The 16,308-nt window shown below is 33.3% G+C and overlaps 1 protein-coding gene across 1 annotated transcript in view; it reads left to right on the top strand.

The window, feature by feature from the left end:
* LOC140431295 (uncharacterized) overlaps positions 1 to 16,308 on the top strand; it is a 223,185-nt gene that overhangs the window by 77,897 nt on the left and 128,980 nt on the right. The window contains exons 6-8 of the mRNA XM_072519228.1: positions 45 to 119; positions 7,112 to 7,487; positions 13,219 to 13,392. Coding sequence (XP_072375329.1) covers positions 45 to 119; positions 7,112 to 7,487; positions 13,219 to 13,392 — 625 coding nt within the window. The remainder of the gene's footprint in view (positions 1 to 44; positions 120 to 7,111; positions 7,488 to 13,218; positions 13,393 to 16,308) is intronic.

Raw genomic sequence — 16,308 nt, 5'->3', positions numbered from 1 at the left:
TTTATATAAATCGAAAATAATTTATGAATTTCTTAATTTTGTAGACCAGCAAAATGAAAGTAATGAAGAAACTTTGATGGATGTTGATTTGGAAGAATATCTGACAGATTGTGAAGAGGGTAAGATTTAATTTAGTTTTTAGAATATTTTCGCTGCAATCAAGTGTTTTTGTTTATTTAATAGTTTATTTTCATCTACCTATGATCTCGAAGAAGAGTTGGAATATATTTAATCATAATAGAAGCGACAAATCTGAATATTGCAAAAAGATATCAAGAAGAGAGGATACTGGTTTGATGAACACTGCAAGCGAGCTCTAAACCAAAGACACAAAGCAAACATAGAAAGGATCAAATAATCGATAAAACTAGAGCAGAATATGGGCTAAAATGAATGAAATAAAATTAATGTGTAAAAGGGGAACAAAGAGTGTAAAGACTTACCAAACGTCGGAGAACAAATAACAATATAAATACTAGAAAATACGAAGCGATAATACAAAACCAGATAGTAGAAGAGGCAAAAGAAATAAAAGAACTAAAAAATAAAAGCTCAGGAGAAATCGGAGTACACATATTATTTATTGCATTTAAAAAGGCTTATAACTCCATAGTTTGCAATATGTTGTATGATACAATGAGTTCACTAGAAATTACAGAACAACTGATTAGATTCGGTTATTAGAATGACGTTAACCAAAACAACTAGCACGGCTATAGTAGAAGCAAGTTTTCTTTAGTATTCTGATCAAAACGGGGAGATCCCTTATTAACAGATGTATTTAATATAGTCTTAACACTAATTAAGGAGACTATAAACAACGGCCAGTAAATCATAGATTTAGAAGATGATTTCAAACAAGGTCAAGGGACGATCTAAATAATATGTTTGCAAAATTAGAGCAAGTTAGAAAACATAGTCTAATTGTAAACCAAGTTAAAATTAATTAATTTAGACCAAAGGAGAAACGACAAAAAAAAATTGTAATAATGAGAAATAATGAGAGAGAGAGAGATAGAGAGCACAAATTTACTAATATAGAATTCGAGTATGTAGGTGTAACAATGATGGAGAGAGGAGACAAAGAGAGAGAAATTGATAAAAGTCTAATGAAAGGTAATAGGGTAGCCACAATCCGAAATAATTTTATCAATAGTACTAAACGCCTATTAAAAATGGATGTAGAACTGGAAGTAGAAAAGAAATATATAGTAGTCTGTGAAGGAAAATCTGGGAAGAATGCTATCTAACCAGGAATTATACAAAAAATATATAAAATATATGAGTCACTCAAAAATAAACCGAAAATTGGGCAACAGAGAGTGGTATTAATAATATTACAGGTGGGAAAAACAGGGAAGAAAAGAAGACGGCGACCAAGAAAGAAATGGATAGCAGTCCAGAGAAATATCGAAGAAATGGAAATAGCAGACTGTACAGGACAAATCATCATCATTATTTTTTTGCATATGCGGGATCGACTTCCCTAATTAAATTTTTCCATAAGTTTGTTTCTCATGTCATATAGTCGGTTACTTCTGCGTAGGAAAATTTGGACACAATCATTGTCGGAAATATACAACACAAAAATTCCTACCACACCTTATGTAGCTAATATAAACTTATGTTGCAGATTCTTTAATTAAAAAAAAAGAAAAATATAGTATAATGGGAGTGTGTATTGATTAATTTTGGTTTCTATTTGTAAATGCTAAACTATAAATGAAGAAAAAAATTTAAAAATTCAAGAATAAACGAGAACCAAGTTTAGAACCATAGTGGATTAAGTCCACTTTTTACGAAAATTAAGTTAGCGGTGTATCTATGTTCTACAAATTGAAATCTTTTCGGTACTACAACAAACCACGTCCAAATTTACCGCAATAATAAACATATGGCGTTAGTTTCCTATGTCTCTGAACAATGTGTCATATTATGACAGAGTGGATCAAGTCCAGTTGACTAGTCAGATTATGCTCAGTGTATTTATCGTGATCGTTTATGATTAAATATGGATTCAAAGGAAAAGAAGAAATCCTGAAAGAATGTATCTTAATCCTAATTTAAATATCAGAAAAATGTATGACCTGTATATAACAAAATGCAACAACGAAGGCAAAGTACCTCAGAAAAAAAAAACAATACTATCATGTGTTTACAACTAAGTTTAATTAACATTTTAAAATACCATCGAACGATACGTGCGCCAAATGTGATCAACTGACCTTAAAAATAGCTGCAGCAACTGAACCTGAGACATCCAATTAAATTATTGTTGAGAAAAATGTTTACCTAGTAAAAGCAAAACAAGCTCGAGATGTACTTAAAATCGGACAGTGATGACGCATCAGATGAACACTATGTTGCTACTTTTGACCTCCAAAAAGCACTGCCATACCTGAAATTGTCTACATCCAGTGAATATTACAAAAGAAATATGTATGTCTATAACCTAGGAATTCATTTCTTCAACAAAAACAACGTCTTTATGTATGTGGTAGCGAGAGTTGGCGCGAACATTTCCGACAGTGGGATTTTGATTCGAAGATGGAGGGGGCGATATTTTGTTTATGAGAGGTCTCCATGTAGAAGGTAACCGTATGGCGTCATCTCTTTTATTAAGGGAATTTGGTCTTTTTTCTATTTCTATGGCTTCTCGGATAATTCTTGGTTTATAAAAGCGGATGGGGGCTATGGTTCTGGAGTTTTCGAAATCAATTTTGTGACCTGTATGAAGATGGTGTTGACCGAGAGCTGAAATTGAATCGGAATTGCGAACAGAAATGGAATGTTCATAAATCCTATTTTGAATTCTACGATTTGTTTGGCCTATATAGGATCGGGGACAGTCTGCACAAGGAATTTCATAAACTCCGTGCTGTTCGTTTGGAATATTGTCTTTGATTGATCGAACAAGAGATGAAAGTTTTTGTTGGGGGGTAAATATTGTTTTTATTCCTCTTGGTTTAAGAATTTTGTCGATTTTGTCAGTGACACCTTTGATGTAAGGAAGAAACGCTTTCGTATGATAAGGGTCTGAGTCTTTGGATTGAGATTGAGTGGGAGATTGATGTCTGTGGATGCTCCTATTGATGTGATTTTCGCGGTAGCCATTTTGGACGAGGGCTTGTTTTAAACAAGAAAGCTCAGCGGATCTACTTGCATCATCGGAAAGGCGTATTGATCTGGATACAAGAGTATTAATGACTGAATTAATTTGTGAAGGTGCGTGGTGAGAGTTGGCATGCAAGTAACGATTGGTATGTGTGGGTTTTCGATAGACAGAGTAATGAAAACCTTGGGATTGGTGTTTCTTTATGAAAACATCGAGAAATGGTAGGGATGAATCAGTTTCTACCTCCATCGTGAACTGGATACTAGGATGTATACCATTCAGATGGGTTTGGAAAGACACCAAAGCATCCCTGCCATGGGGCCAAATGACGAATGTATCGTCAACATATCGTAGCCAACATGTGGGTTTGAGCATGGATGTGGATAGTGCTCGGGTCTCGAAGTCTTCCATAAAGATAGTGGCAATCACTGGAGATAGAGGGGAGCCCATTGGGGCACCATTTATTTGTCTGTAGAATTGATTTTGGAAGATGAAATAGGTGTTGGACATACAATGTTTAATGAGAGATAAGTGGTCTTGTTGGATACTGTACTTAGTTTTCAGAATGTTTAGAGTTTCATCTATAGGAATGTTTGTAAAAAGTGAGACAATATCGAAACTTACTAGAATGTCTGACGGTGATATAGGGTATTGTTTAAGAAGTTCGATGAAATGAAAAGAGTTTTTGACGAAGGATGAAGCATTTTCGGCGAAAGGTTGTAGAGTTTTGGCCAAATACTTGGCCAATGGTTGTGTAGGGCAGTTGTATGCACTGACAATGGGACGTAGAGGAATATCGGGTTTGTGAATTTTGGGGAGGCCATATATTCGAGGTGTTCTTGAAGACTTTTCACGAGGAATTAGAGATTTTTTGATGTCAACAGGAAGAGAGGTTTTATTGATAATGGCTTTTGTTGTTTTCTCCAGATAGGTTGTTGGATTATTAGGAATTGGTTTGTAGTCTGGAGTGTTAACGAGATTTGAAAGTTTATTGATGTAAGAAGAAGTGTTTAGGATGACGGTGGCGTTTCCTTTATCGGCGGGAAGAATGACTAGGTCTGGATTTGACCGAAGTTCTTTCAGGGCTTTTTTCTCGGATTGGCTAATGTTCTGAGCAGGAGGCTTTGAGTTTCTAAGAACTCTAGAGATGTCTTGTCTGGTTATTTCAGCATCTTCGGAAGATAAACTGGAGATGGCTTCTTCAGTTTGACAGATGATTGTCTCAATTGGAATGTGACTTGGAGTAACAGAGTAATTGAAACCTTTTGCTAAAGCTTGAGTGGCAATGGCAGAAATAGGGGTATCAGAAAAGTTATGAACCACTGTAGTGGGTTCCAGCGTTGAGGTTTTTGGAATTTGTTCGGAAATGAGATGCAATAATTTGCGCTTCTGAGTTTCACTCTTAGATTCGAAAGTGTTTAGGGCTGATTGTGTATTGATACGGTCGAAACTGTCCCATAATATAGGATGTACATTGAAAGAATGAATAGAAGACCAGATATTGAAAATATTTCTATTTGTGACATCTAGTTTTCGTCTAGTGGAATGAATAGCTTCACGGAGAAGAGCAAAACTGGTTTTCCTAAGAATTTGGGAGATAGAAGAAGAAGAAGTGTGGTGTTTAAGTTTCAGAAATTTGGGAATGACTTTATGGTCTCGGCAGGCTTTAAGGAAAGTTAAATCTATATATATATATATATATATATATATATATATATATATATATATATATATATATATATATATATATATATAGGGAAACACAAAAAATATGATCATAGACAGACCTAACAGAATTCTACCTAACCTAACTAAATTCGTTCAACAGAAATCAACGTGATAGGGTGTACTTAGGTCCACTGACGTATATCCTGACTGGCAATATTAGGAAGTGGACTGGTCTAACGTAACCGATCTATTTCGAGCTGCTGTGAATAGAATCTTCTTCTTCTTAAAGTGCCCTCTCCTCAATGGAGGTTGGCTACTACAATTTTAAAATCTTCTCTATCTTCAGCTGTTCTTATTAGCTGTTCAAAATTTAGCCCTGTCCATTGTCGGATGTTTCTGAGCCACGATAGTCTTTTCCTTCCTAGGCCTCTCTTTCCCTCGATTTTTCCTTTCACTATAAGTTGGGCATATTGGTACTTATCATTTCTCAGTATGTGGCCTAGGTATGATGTTTTTCTAACTTTTACTGTGTTAAAAAGTTCTCTTTCCTTGCCTATTCTATGCAGCACTTCTTCGTTTGAGGTATGCGATGTCCATGAAATTTTAAGCATTCTCCGGTAGATCCACATTTCAAAGGCCTCCAATTTATTTACGGTTGATGTTTTTAGAGTCCACGTTTCAACTGCATATAGAAGAGTCGACCAGACGTAGCATTTTGATAAACGTAGTCGAATTTCGAGTTTTATTCGAGAATCACAAAGCAGTTTTTTTATTTTTTCGAAAGATTTTCTGGCCTGTTCTATTCTCGATCTTATTTCTAGATCAGGATTTAGGCTGCTATCGATCCAACATCCCAGGTACTTAAATCTATTGACCTGTTCTAAAATGTGCCCATTTATTGTGCAAGGTTGAGGTACGTTTTGATTTTTTCGGATTGACATCACTTTGGTTTTTTTAATGTTTATTTTCATACCAAATTGCTCACAGGTCGAGTTGGTCTTGTTGATGAGTCGTTGTAGACCTACGTCGGAATCCGCAATTAACACTGTATCATCGGCGTATCTGATACTGTTGATATTTACGCCATTCACCTTGACTCCATCCTTGGAATCCTCCAATGCTTCTTTAAATAGAAACTCGGAGTAAAGATTAAACAGCAGAGGCGACAGAACACATCCTTGTCTAACTCCCCTCCTAATTTCTACTTCTGCGGATGTGGAACCTTCGATCCTAACTCTGGCGTTTTGGTTCCAGTACAAGTTTTTTAAGATATTGATGTCTTTTCCATCTAAACCGACTTCTTGCAAACGTTCTAATAGTAGGTCGTGTCTTACTCTATCAAATGCTTTTTCGAAGTCTATAAAGCATATAAATATATCTTTCTGTTGGTCGTAGCATTTTTGGGCGAGAACTAGTAAACTGAACAGGGCTTCTCTCGTTCCCATGCCGGCTCTGAATCCAAACTGATCGTCTCCGATGATTGTTTCGCACTGTGAATAGAATAAGATGAGTCAATGTGGTCGCCAATATCTCTAGAAGATAGGCACATTTAGAAGAAGGTCCACTGAACAACCAAGGAGAAGCTCAGTAATTACAAAAAGGTTAAGGTTAAATTAACGAAGGTCTTTAAAATCCATGAAATAGTCGTCGACACCAAAATCAGAATCGTAAGAAGCTTGGCTTTCCAGTTAGCATTATCTGTAGACTCTGAAATACTGAGCACTCAAGAAAAAAAAATAAAAAGACTCATAGATGCGTTAGAGATGTTTACTTGAAGATGAATGCTTAGAATCTAGAGTTCCAAAAGAACAAATAACTGAGTACAAAGACGAGAGAAGCTTACAATAAAGACAAAGGCTGAAAGTAAAATAGTTAGAGGTACATCCTCAAAAGTTATAGTGACCATATTGTCACAACCAGAATTCTTCATTCAGAATGTGCGGTAATGACAGAAGCTAGAGAGAAATTGAGGAACATCGGAAAAATCAACTCATGAAATTATGAAATCACATTACCTGTAAGAGAATAACGACCAAGAAGAAAAATTTAATTATAAATTATTATAATTAATAATATATTAAGTTAAGGACTAGAATAAAATTAAGTTAAATTGACTATTTTAAACATCGCATATGCTAGGTCAAATAATAAACATGTTAGGTTGTTGTATTGATTTTTAGTTGTTGCTGTATTGTGTCAACGGCTTTTAATACAAAATAGGAAATGGTTTTATAGAGATTTTAGTATTTTAAATTGTATGCTAGTGTTCAGAAAAAACTACAAAATAATTCAAGATTGTTTTTAATATATTTTTATTTTCATTTTCAGGAAATCAGAGTCATAATACTTCTCAAGACACTATTTGTTATTATATTAAGTCTGATCCGGATGAGCTTAAAGAAGAAGAGGATGAATTATTTTCAGAGCAAACAAAGTCAAATATAGAAACATCGGATAAGCGAACTGCAAGTGACTTAGGTGATGAACTTTTAGAGTTACTTAATGACCAAAATTTCCCGGAACTAGTGCCTAATAATGATAACACGGATAAAGAAATTGATAAAGAAAAAGCTGACAAAGATTTAGATCTATTAAATAATGATAACCCAGATAAAGAAAATGATGAAGAAGAGGCTGACAAAGTATTAGATCTCTTAAATAATGATGATTCTATACTAAGTGATTCTATTATAGATTCGGATACGTAAGTTTTTATGACATTTAATTATTTAATCTTTTTGGTTATGCTGTTTATGAAGCATAGGTTATTTTTTGTAGAACATTTTCTCTTGTTATCGTTGGCAGAAAATTTTAATATCTAAGTATGTTCTCCATTAGAAGTGTACAATTCCATAGTATTCCAAAGTTAGTGTTTTTTGCTGAAAAAAGGTATTACTACGTATTTATTGAAGTAATTAAGGTCAAAATTCTATTTTTATCATTTGCCTTTTGAGCGGTCAACCGACTATTTACATATGAGTAATTGTGTAATGAGTAATTTAACCAGGCAACTGCAAAATGTTCTCTTCAGTATTCGTAATGATCAAGTTAGTTCTAGAATGTCAGTGCGCACGTTTAAGGTTCGCAAGAGAACATGTTAATTGAAAAATGACGACTGCGCTTTTACAAATTGGTCCAGATTTTACTTTTTGGATCCGATGGATGTATTATAGTTTCTTCTTCTTCTTTAGATGCAAATCCACTAATGGATGTTAGCGATCACATTTTCCATTAATTCTCTATTTCTTGCAATATGTATCAGAGATTGTATGTCGTTAATCCCTGTCCATTGCCTTATGTTTCGGAGCCAGGACATTTTCTTGCGTCCCATTCCTCTCTTGCCTTCAATTTTACCCTCGATTATAAGTTGGAGGAACTGGTATTTTTCATTTCGCATGATGTGACCTAGATACGCCGTTTTCCTTTTCTTGATGGTTTCGAAAAGTTGGCGTTCTTGGTTTATTCTTTTAAGGACATCTATATTTGTGATTTTCGCTGTCCATGGTATTTTTAGGATACGGCGATAGAGCCACATTTCGAAAGCTTCTAATCTGTTTATATCCCTCGTTTTGAGTGTCCAGCCCTCTACGCCATATAGCAGCACTGACCACACGTAGCACTTAGTAAACCTTAGTCTCAGTTGAAGATCGAACTCTGAACAAGTCAGTACCTTCTTGAATTTTACGAAAGCTTGTCGAGCTTGCTCAATGCGACATTTTACTTCCCTGTCCGATGCCCAGTCTTCAAAAAGCCACGATCCCAGGTATTTAAATTTACTCACTCTTTCAATATTATAGTTTATAGACGCGCAAGTGAACGATTTTGGTCATTGAAACATAGGAGCTGCCAGCTCTTATTTTAATTAAAAAAAAAGAGATTGTTTTATTAAGGTATTAGGTGGGACGTATATTAAAGAATTTGTTTCATATGACAGCTGATCAGTATATTGGGGAATATGTAGTGCCGATATCAATTATTGTAGAGAATATTGTTCTTATGTACGGCAACGTACACTCATACATTGGCATAGTAAGAATGTAATACCTACAAAAGGTTGGTCTTCAAGTTTTAGATTGTCCAGCATTTAGTCTGTACCGTAATCCAATTTAACATATTTGGTACTACCTATAAAGGCACACAATAGTTCGTAATATCGTTCCAGACAATTTAGATGAGCTGAAAAATGATATAAAGGGAGAATGATAAAAATTTAGACCTCGAGTACATGAGGACACTGATCACAAGCTTTCCGCAGAGAATTAGACCCAGATGTGCCCATAGCTGATACTAAAATAATTTTTTAAATTGGCTATTTTGTTATTATTTCATTATTTTGTCATTATTTTTGAATGTGCTTCTATTATTTTTAATTTTGATTAGATAAAATAACATTCTTAAGTTTGATTACCTGTCATTTCCTAACTATTTTAGGAAATAATAATCGAAACTGGAGTTTGGTTCTGAGAAAAAGTTGTAAACGGTACTTTTCTTGGCTCTTGATATTTTTGAGTATAATAAAGAATATATAACATGTTTCATTATTTAAAACTAAGTTTAAATATTCACATATTAATTAGACCTAAAATCGCACCCTGAACTGGATCTATTGATTTTTTATGTGGTTTCATCTATCGTAAATAATCAAAAGTTTATCAGTAATAAACAACAACCAGTATTTTTTTTGTATAACAGAACAGTGCTAAACATTGAATATGCAAAAATAAGGTGGTAACCTCAAAACATATGGCCATGTTGTATTGCAATAGTGTCCAGTATACATTGTTTCTTATAAGTTTTAGTACAAAGCACTTCAAGTAACTGTTTCTTATTATAGTTGTCTTCAAAATACAAATCATTTTCTGAGAGGAAATCTTTTAGTTCCTGTTTTGAAGACGAACTGTTAGGAATTTTTTTGAGAAGCCTTGAGTGATAGCTAGCATTGTCCATAACTATCACACTGCCCGGTGTTATATTGGGAAGTAGTGTATTTTAAACCACTCTTCGAATATAGTAGAATTCATATTCTGATGATAATCTACACTACATTTTTCTATTTTTTTTTTTTTGCAAAGCATTAACCCATTTGGCACCCAACCATTTGCAGATCCACAGTGCACAATAATCATCCGAGAACCTTTATTCGGAGGTACTCCTTTCAACTGGCACGCAAGTGAACCATCAGTCCAACCCTTACTAGCGGTATCATGCGTGTCATACCATGTCTCGTCTAAATAATATATAGTCCGCTGTTGGTCTCGATATTCTTGAATTGTTTTTAAATAATCTAAACGCCAGTGTACTATCCTCTTTACTTTCCATTATAGCTACCGTTTATCAATGATTTTGTATTTGAACCCAAGTTTTTTCAGCCGTCTACGTAAAGTGGTTTTAGGGCAGCTTCTTCCCATCGCAACAAGCTTGGTGTATATAATATCAATTGTTGGTATTACATTTTTTTTGTATTCCTCGTAAACCAAATTCCTTAAACATTTAGCAGTCACGATATTAATTTGTTTAGGTTTTCCAGCATCCGATCTTGTTTTTCTCTTTTTAACACCACTTTTCCGATGTCGCGCATGGTAGAATACGGAATTCCTGTTAGAAAGGCCGCTTTTCTTATAATACTGCCTTTACAACTATTTTCAGGATCATTTTGATGAGTTTTGTAAACGTTCATACAAATTCTCTTAGATTGTTCATTCAAAACAATCCTTTTCTTTGGAAGTCTTAGACACTTTTATACAGTTACAGTCTCAGTGTCATTGTTTTTTGTATCACTTACACACTGATTATGCAGGAAAATATCCGAGGAAAGAGAAGCATAGGGAGGCGTAGAATGCCATGGCTGCGCAACCTGAGAGAGTGGTACGGATGTACATCAAATGAACTTTGCAGCCGTCTCAAAAGTCCGAATAGCGATGATGATTGCCGACCTCCGCCGCGGAGATAGCACTTGTAGAAGAAGTAGTAAATTGTTTGTGGTGGATGTGACCTTTCCATGACATAATAATATTATGTCGTCAGCATATATTCCATATTGTACAGCATCATTTATGAAGGAACTTAAATCGTTTATACTAAGGAGAAATAGTGAGCTGTTTAGGACAGATCCTTGTGGGACACGGACAAGGGTCGATCTGTGAGAAAGTTTTTTATAAAAGAATACATATTACCAGATAGCTTGGTCTGACTTAGTTTGTTTAGTATTGCAATAACTTCGTTTTGCGTATGTATATTGGTGACGATTTTTTAGAATTTTTTAGAAAGATCGAGTGGACCTGCAGCTGAGCTCTTTTTTTTTTTTATATGCATTGTTTAGTTCTTTAATACTGAAAGGTATAAACAATTATTTGACTTATTTATGTTAAATAGCAACCAGAGAAAAGATTGGATGTCGAAAGCAAGACGAACCATTATTCACGTTAATGTTGCACAAGTATTTATAGGTGGCTGCTTATTGATTTTCCTTGTGGAATACTTCAATACTATTTATTACGGCTATACTTAATTATTTTTTAACTGATAATAATATACAGCATAACTACATATACTTATATATCGGAAGCATAAATTTATAGTATTTTTCATATAAAAATGCGTGCACGTCATTCAAGATTTACGATGTCAGAACCCCACAGCGTTGCCAAAACATCAGAATAGTTAGTAAGTAAGGAATTTTTAAAATGTCAAGTATTTGTCAAACTATTATATAACAGTAAATACACTTAGTTTAAGACAACACACTAAAATACATAGGAAAACATTTTAATACAAAATTATATATTCTAAATTTTAAACTTACTTCTATTTAGAGCTTTAGTAGTAAAAACGTCCCGCCGTTATTTCTTGTTCAAAATAATCTATCTTTTATGAAAGCTTATCAGCTTTCTACAGACTATTTAGTTGTTTTGGCATAGCACAATCACAATACACAACAATAATTAGTTTTTAAAGCTATTAATCTAAATTTAATATGTATTTATAAATACAATTTATTAATATATAATATATTATGATCAAATTGTGTAAGAAATCAATACATAAACAAAATTCTTACTCAAAAAAGCGGCAACACTTTAAACAATTTTGCCACACGCTGAACTGTCAAAAAATTTGAAGTATTTCCATATCAGTTGCGTACAATTGTTTAATATATTTAATTAAAATTATTATTTTTTGGAAATTTAGACTTAAAGAGTTATTTCATAAAATTTATATTATTAATAATAACAAATGTTTTGGGTTATTTAATTAATATAATTCTAAAATTCCGAATATAATGATGATTATATTTTTTTTATTATTATACCATGTTGCGCCTATGAAAGATCGAGCAGTTCCGTATGGGTTTCGTGTTATTAGCTGTGTTAGGAAAATTTGAACTCTAAGGTTAACGTTCTGGAAATTTTAAATATAAGTGACGTCACTTTATATAAATTGTGACGTGCATGCATTTTTATATGAAAAATACTATATATCCCATACATTTTCCATTGAAGGGATGAAGTCATTTGGCCAATAACCCTCAATATTTTCAAGGGTTTGTAACTTCTTTCATTTTGTGTGTAATTCTGGATTTTTTAGTTAGTCGATTCCCATCCATTTTGTTTATATATTATTTCCATTTGTGACCAGTGGTCACATATGGATGTGAAACGTGGACCCTCTGAACCACCGATGAAAATCAACTAAGAATATTTCAGCGCAAAATACTAAGGAAGATATTTGGACCAACCCATTGCAGCGATGGTTCGTAGAGAATTAAAATGAACCACGAGCTGGTTGAACTAATGCAGAGCGCAGATATTGTCAGATTTGTAAAGTCACAAAGACTAAACTGGCTTGGTCACCTAGGAAACAGAACAAGAGAAAGGCCTCGTAAAAGATGGATAGACGACGTAGAGAGGGATCTTATAACCATGAACATCAGGCAGTAACGAAGAAAAGTATCAGACAGGACAGAATGGAAGAACATTGTTAAGCAGTTCAAGATTCACAAAGTGTTGTAGCGCCATTAGAAGACGAAGAAGAAGAAGATTGTTTCCATTTTGTTCGGTATTCCTTTTATTTTTTCATTGATCGATATTCACTTTTGGTCGTACTGCTTCATTTATTGTCTGTCAATTCTTCTAATGCCTTTTACTCTTCTGAGAATTCTTATTTCGCTAACGTGGATTCTATAATTATCTCTATATAATCCATTGGATGGTCTTCAATTAATAATTTTGTTCTTATGTGGTATTTAACTTCAAGCGCCATAACTTTCTGTTTTTTTTTTTCGATCTAGTACTATCTAATATGTCTTATCAAAGACGAAACATGTATTGTGAACAAAGACAGACTTCTAAATAAATTTGTGACTTGCAATATATAAAAACACAACCTTAACCTTGGCATTAGTAAATAACGTAGTATAATTACATTTTGTATTTTAGGCAATTAAGTTTAAGTGATGTTAATATTTCTGGAGTTAATGAAGTTTCGGCTGTAGACAGCGAAGAAGGTGATACAAGTAAAGATAAGAAAGATGACTGTTACGTACTATTAGAAAGATTACCAGAAAAATTATTGACCAAGCATAAAAAATCCTTAAACGATAATATAGATTGGTAAGTTTATTATTAGTTTTTAGTGTATGTGTAAAAGACATTTAGACAAATTGTTGTAATGTTTTTATTATTTGGCTTTGGTTTATAATTTGATTTGCATTACTTTAACCCTTCAACGGCGGATTTTTTTTTGCAAAAAAAATAAACGAAACATCAGAGATATTGGTCAAAAGACTTTATTAAACATAACTATAAGTATTTTTCACAAATATATGTACTTTTTTCAAAAAATGCCGTTACGTTTTGGTAACGCTAACCGGCTGTGGTATAAAAAAATTATTGTACAAGGAAATTATATCTGTCGGCTGTGAAACATTATGTTACACTCTAGGCATAATTCTAAATCACATTTGACACATATAGTGTGAATACTTGAACTACAACCTTCTTGGGCACATCGACGTCTCTTATTAGGAATGTTTGTAAAAAAATGGTCTATTCTGTTATATCTTAAGTTATCTGAAACTTTATTGGAAGATAAACTTAACATAGATAGCAACCGCAGGTCTTTTAACACCTTTTCTAACTGTCTGAATTCTAAATGGGTAAGCTATGTTTGATTTTTCCACTTCTTGGATATACCCCAAGCATTGACTATAGCAGCATCTAGTAGCCAAATAAAAATTGACCACTACCACTTTTTTCTATGAATTGAAATCCTGTATCTGGAGATATGCTGGTACATGAACTCAGTGCCTCCCATAAACCGATTATATTCAGAGATGAGGTAAGGTTGTGGTACTTAAATAATTTTTTTTCGGTTCGAGAATAGCGAACTTGAAGGAATAACTTGAGTGACTGGATTGACGCCATGGCATGTAGATGCTACTGTCACTATGTTAATATCCTTCCACTTTACTAATATTCCATCTTCTTTGTCGATGACAGACATCATGTCTCCTCTTTTTTTCAATCTCGAAATCATGCTTTTTTTTTAAATAACTCACAACTTGTAGGAATTCTGTTTTCCAAAATCCCTTTCGTAAGTGGTATTACCCTTGGGATTTTCCTTGATATATATTAAAGTTTACCAAATAACCAGAAGCAGAAAACATTTTATACAAAAATCTGATGGGCTTACCCCGAATTAGTAATGAACCAAGCTGCTATTTTTCAATAGCACAGTTTTGTTGCGATCCCATATATAACAACGGTTAATATGTAGTGGGTAGCGATATATATTAACAGCGAAGAATTATTGGGATTATTGGGATAGAAAGAATAATCGCAGTCTAAATGTAGCAATCTTATTTATGAACGCACATGTTATAGTTACGAAATTAACAGTGACGGCGAAGGATTATTATGATAAAAATAATGATAATAATAATTATTTATTTCTGAAACAATAAAAAATGATTCAATAAAAATAAAATAAACCACATAAACTTGTAATATACAAAATTTGTGGAAATTATTGTAATTAAATGAAAATATTTTTCTAGAAGAACACCTGATGCTTTAGTCGTTATCATTTTTAATTTTTTTATTTGATAGTTGCATTGGCAAATTAGTTTTAATTTTACATGTTTGGATCTAATTGTTGCCTCGATATCAGGTTTTATCTCGATTGTTATCACCTTGATTGTACTGTTTTATGGTACAATACTAAAAAAATCCATCCAGCATTTTGAATTTTGAGAAAAATGAGCTTTTATGTACCATTATTCTGTACAATAAACAAAGTAAGGGTATTATTCAATATTATCACAATATTGGTAATTCAAATTTAGAAATAATATCATTTTTGTTTTCTTATCACTGAGTCTATTTCTTCTTTCATTTAGTACTTGCCCAGCTTTTGAAAACAGCCTTTCACAAGCTACTGAGGAAGCCAGAGCACATAATTTTTCTTGTGCTATTATTAATAAAGTGGGATAGTGGTATTTGTGTTCGCGCCACCAGTTTAGGGGTTTTCATCTCTTGGTAAAATTTCATCCTCCAAAAATCTTTGTACCTCAATAATGGCATGAGATTTGCTGGTTCCCCGAGGTTGAGCTACTGTCACAGACAGTAGCTGCGATTTTCAAATAGCAGCTATAAAATCGCCTGTTGCGATATATTCACTACCTCGAATAAACTGTTAACATGAATGCTCATCAAAGTATTTGATCATAACCTCATCGTAATTCAACTTCTGTTCAGGTATCTAGTTGTCAATAAAGCGGCGTTTTAAAAGGTTCATTAGTGGTCGTAGCTTCCACATTTTGTCGACATTTACAGGCTGTTTATTGTCGGCGCAGTGCAAATATTTTAAAATTTGGTGGAACCGATCTCTTCTCGTAGATTCAGTGACTAAAATATGTTTCACATCTTGTTTGGAATCTCAGTAAAGATCACTTCCACATTTCATTTATTCGTTAAAAGTTTTTGGATCAGGTTTATTGCAGAAAAGTGCGTATTTTCTCGATTCATCCACAAGTAGTTCGATTATTTCTCGTTCCAAGCCGTCCAAATTCCAATTTAATAAAGTTCGTTAGATAGGTTAAGTGCGTTTTTTAAGTAAAACATTGGTAAACTTCTATATGATCTAGTTTTTGTTGTGCACGATTTTAAACAAATTCAATTAAACAAAAAAAATTTTGATTGCAAAATTATTTTGCGAAGGCTATTAAATATATTTTAATAAAATTTGTTGGTAGGCTGTTTTATTATGTTATAAAGATTTTCCAGACGAATTATGAAGGTCTTAAGTGCAATCTGCGTGGTTGAAAAACTTTGAATATTAAAAGGCTTGTTTCCCCCTCTTTTTTGTATTTATTGCTATTTTGCAGCAAGGTTAATAAAGTAAAATATTATTAAGTAGCCGTATCTTATAGAAAATTGAATTGTCGCTATTTTATTTTTGTATAACTTTGCTCCAAAGTTAATTGTTTTAAAGTTATAAGCATAGAAAGTTGATGCGCCCTGGTCTAC

The sequence above is a fragment of the Diabrotica undecimpunctata genome, unplaced genomic scaffold (assembly GCF_040954645.1).
Source record: "Diabrotica undecimpunctata isolate CICGRU unplaced genomic scaffold, icDiaUnde3 ctg00000626.1, whole genome shotgun sequence".
NCBI classification, from domain to species: Eukaryota; Metazoa; Arthropoda; class Insecta; order Coleoptera; family Chrysomelidae; genus Diabrotica; species Diabrotica undecimpunctata.
This window is presented reverse-complemented; position numbering and strand designations above follow the sequence as displayed.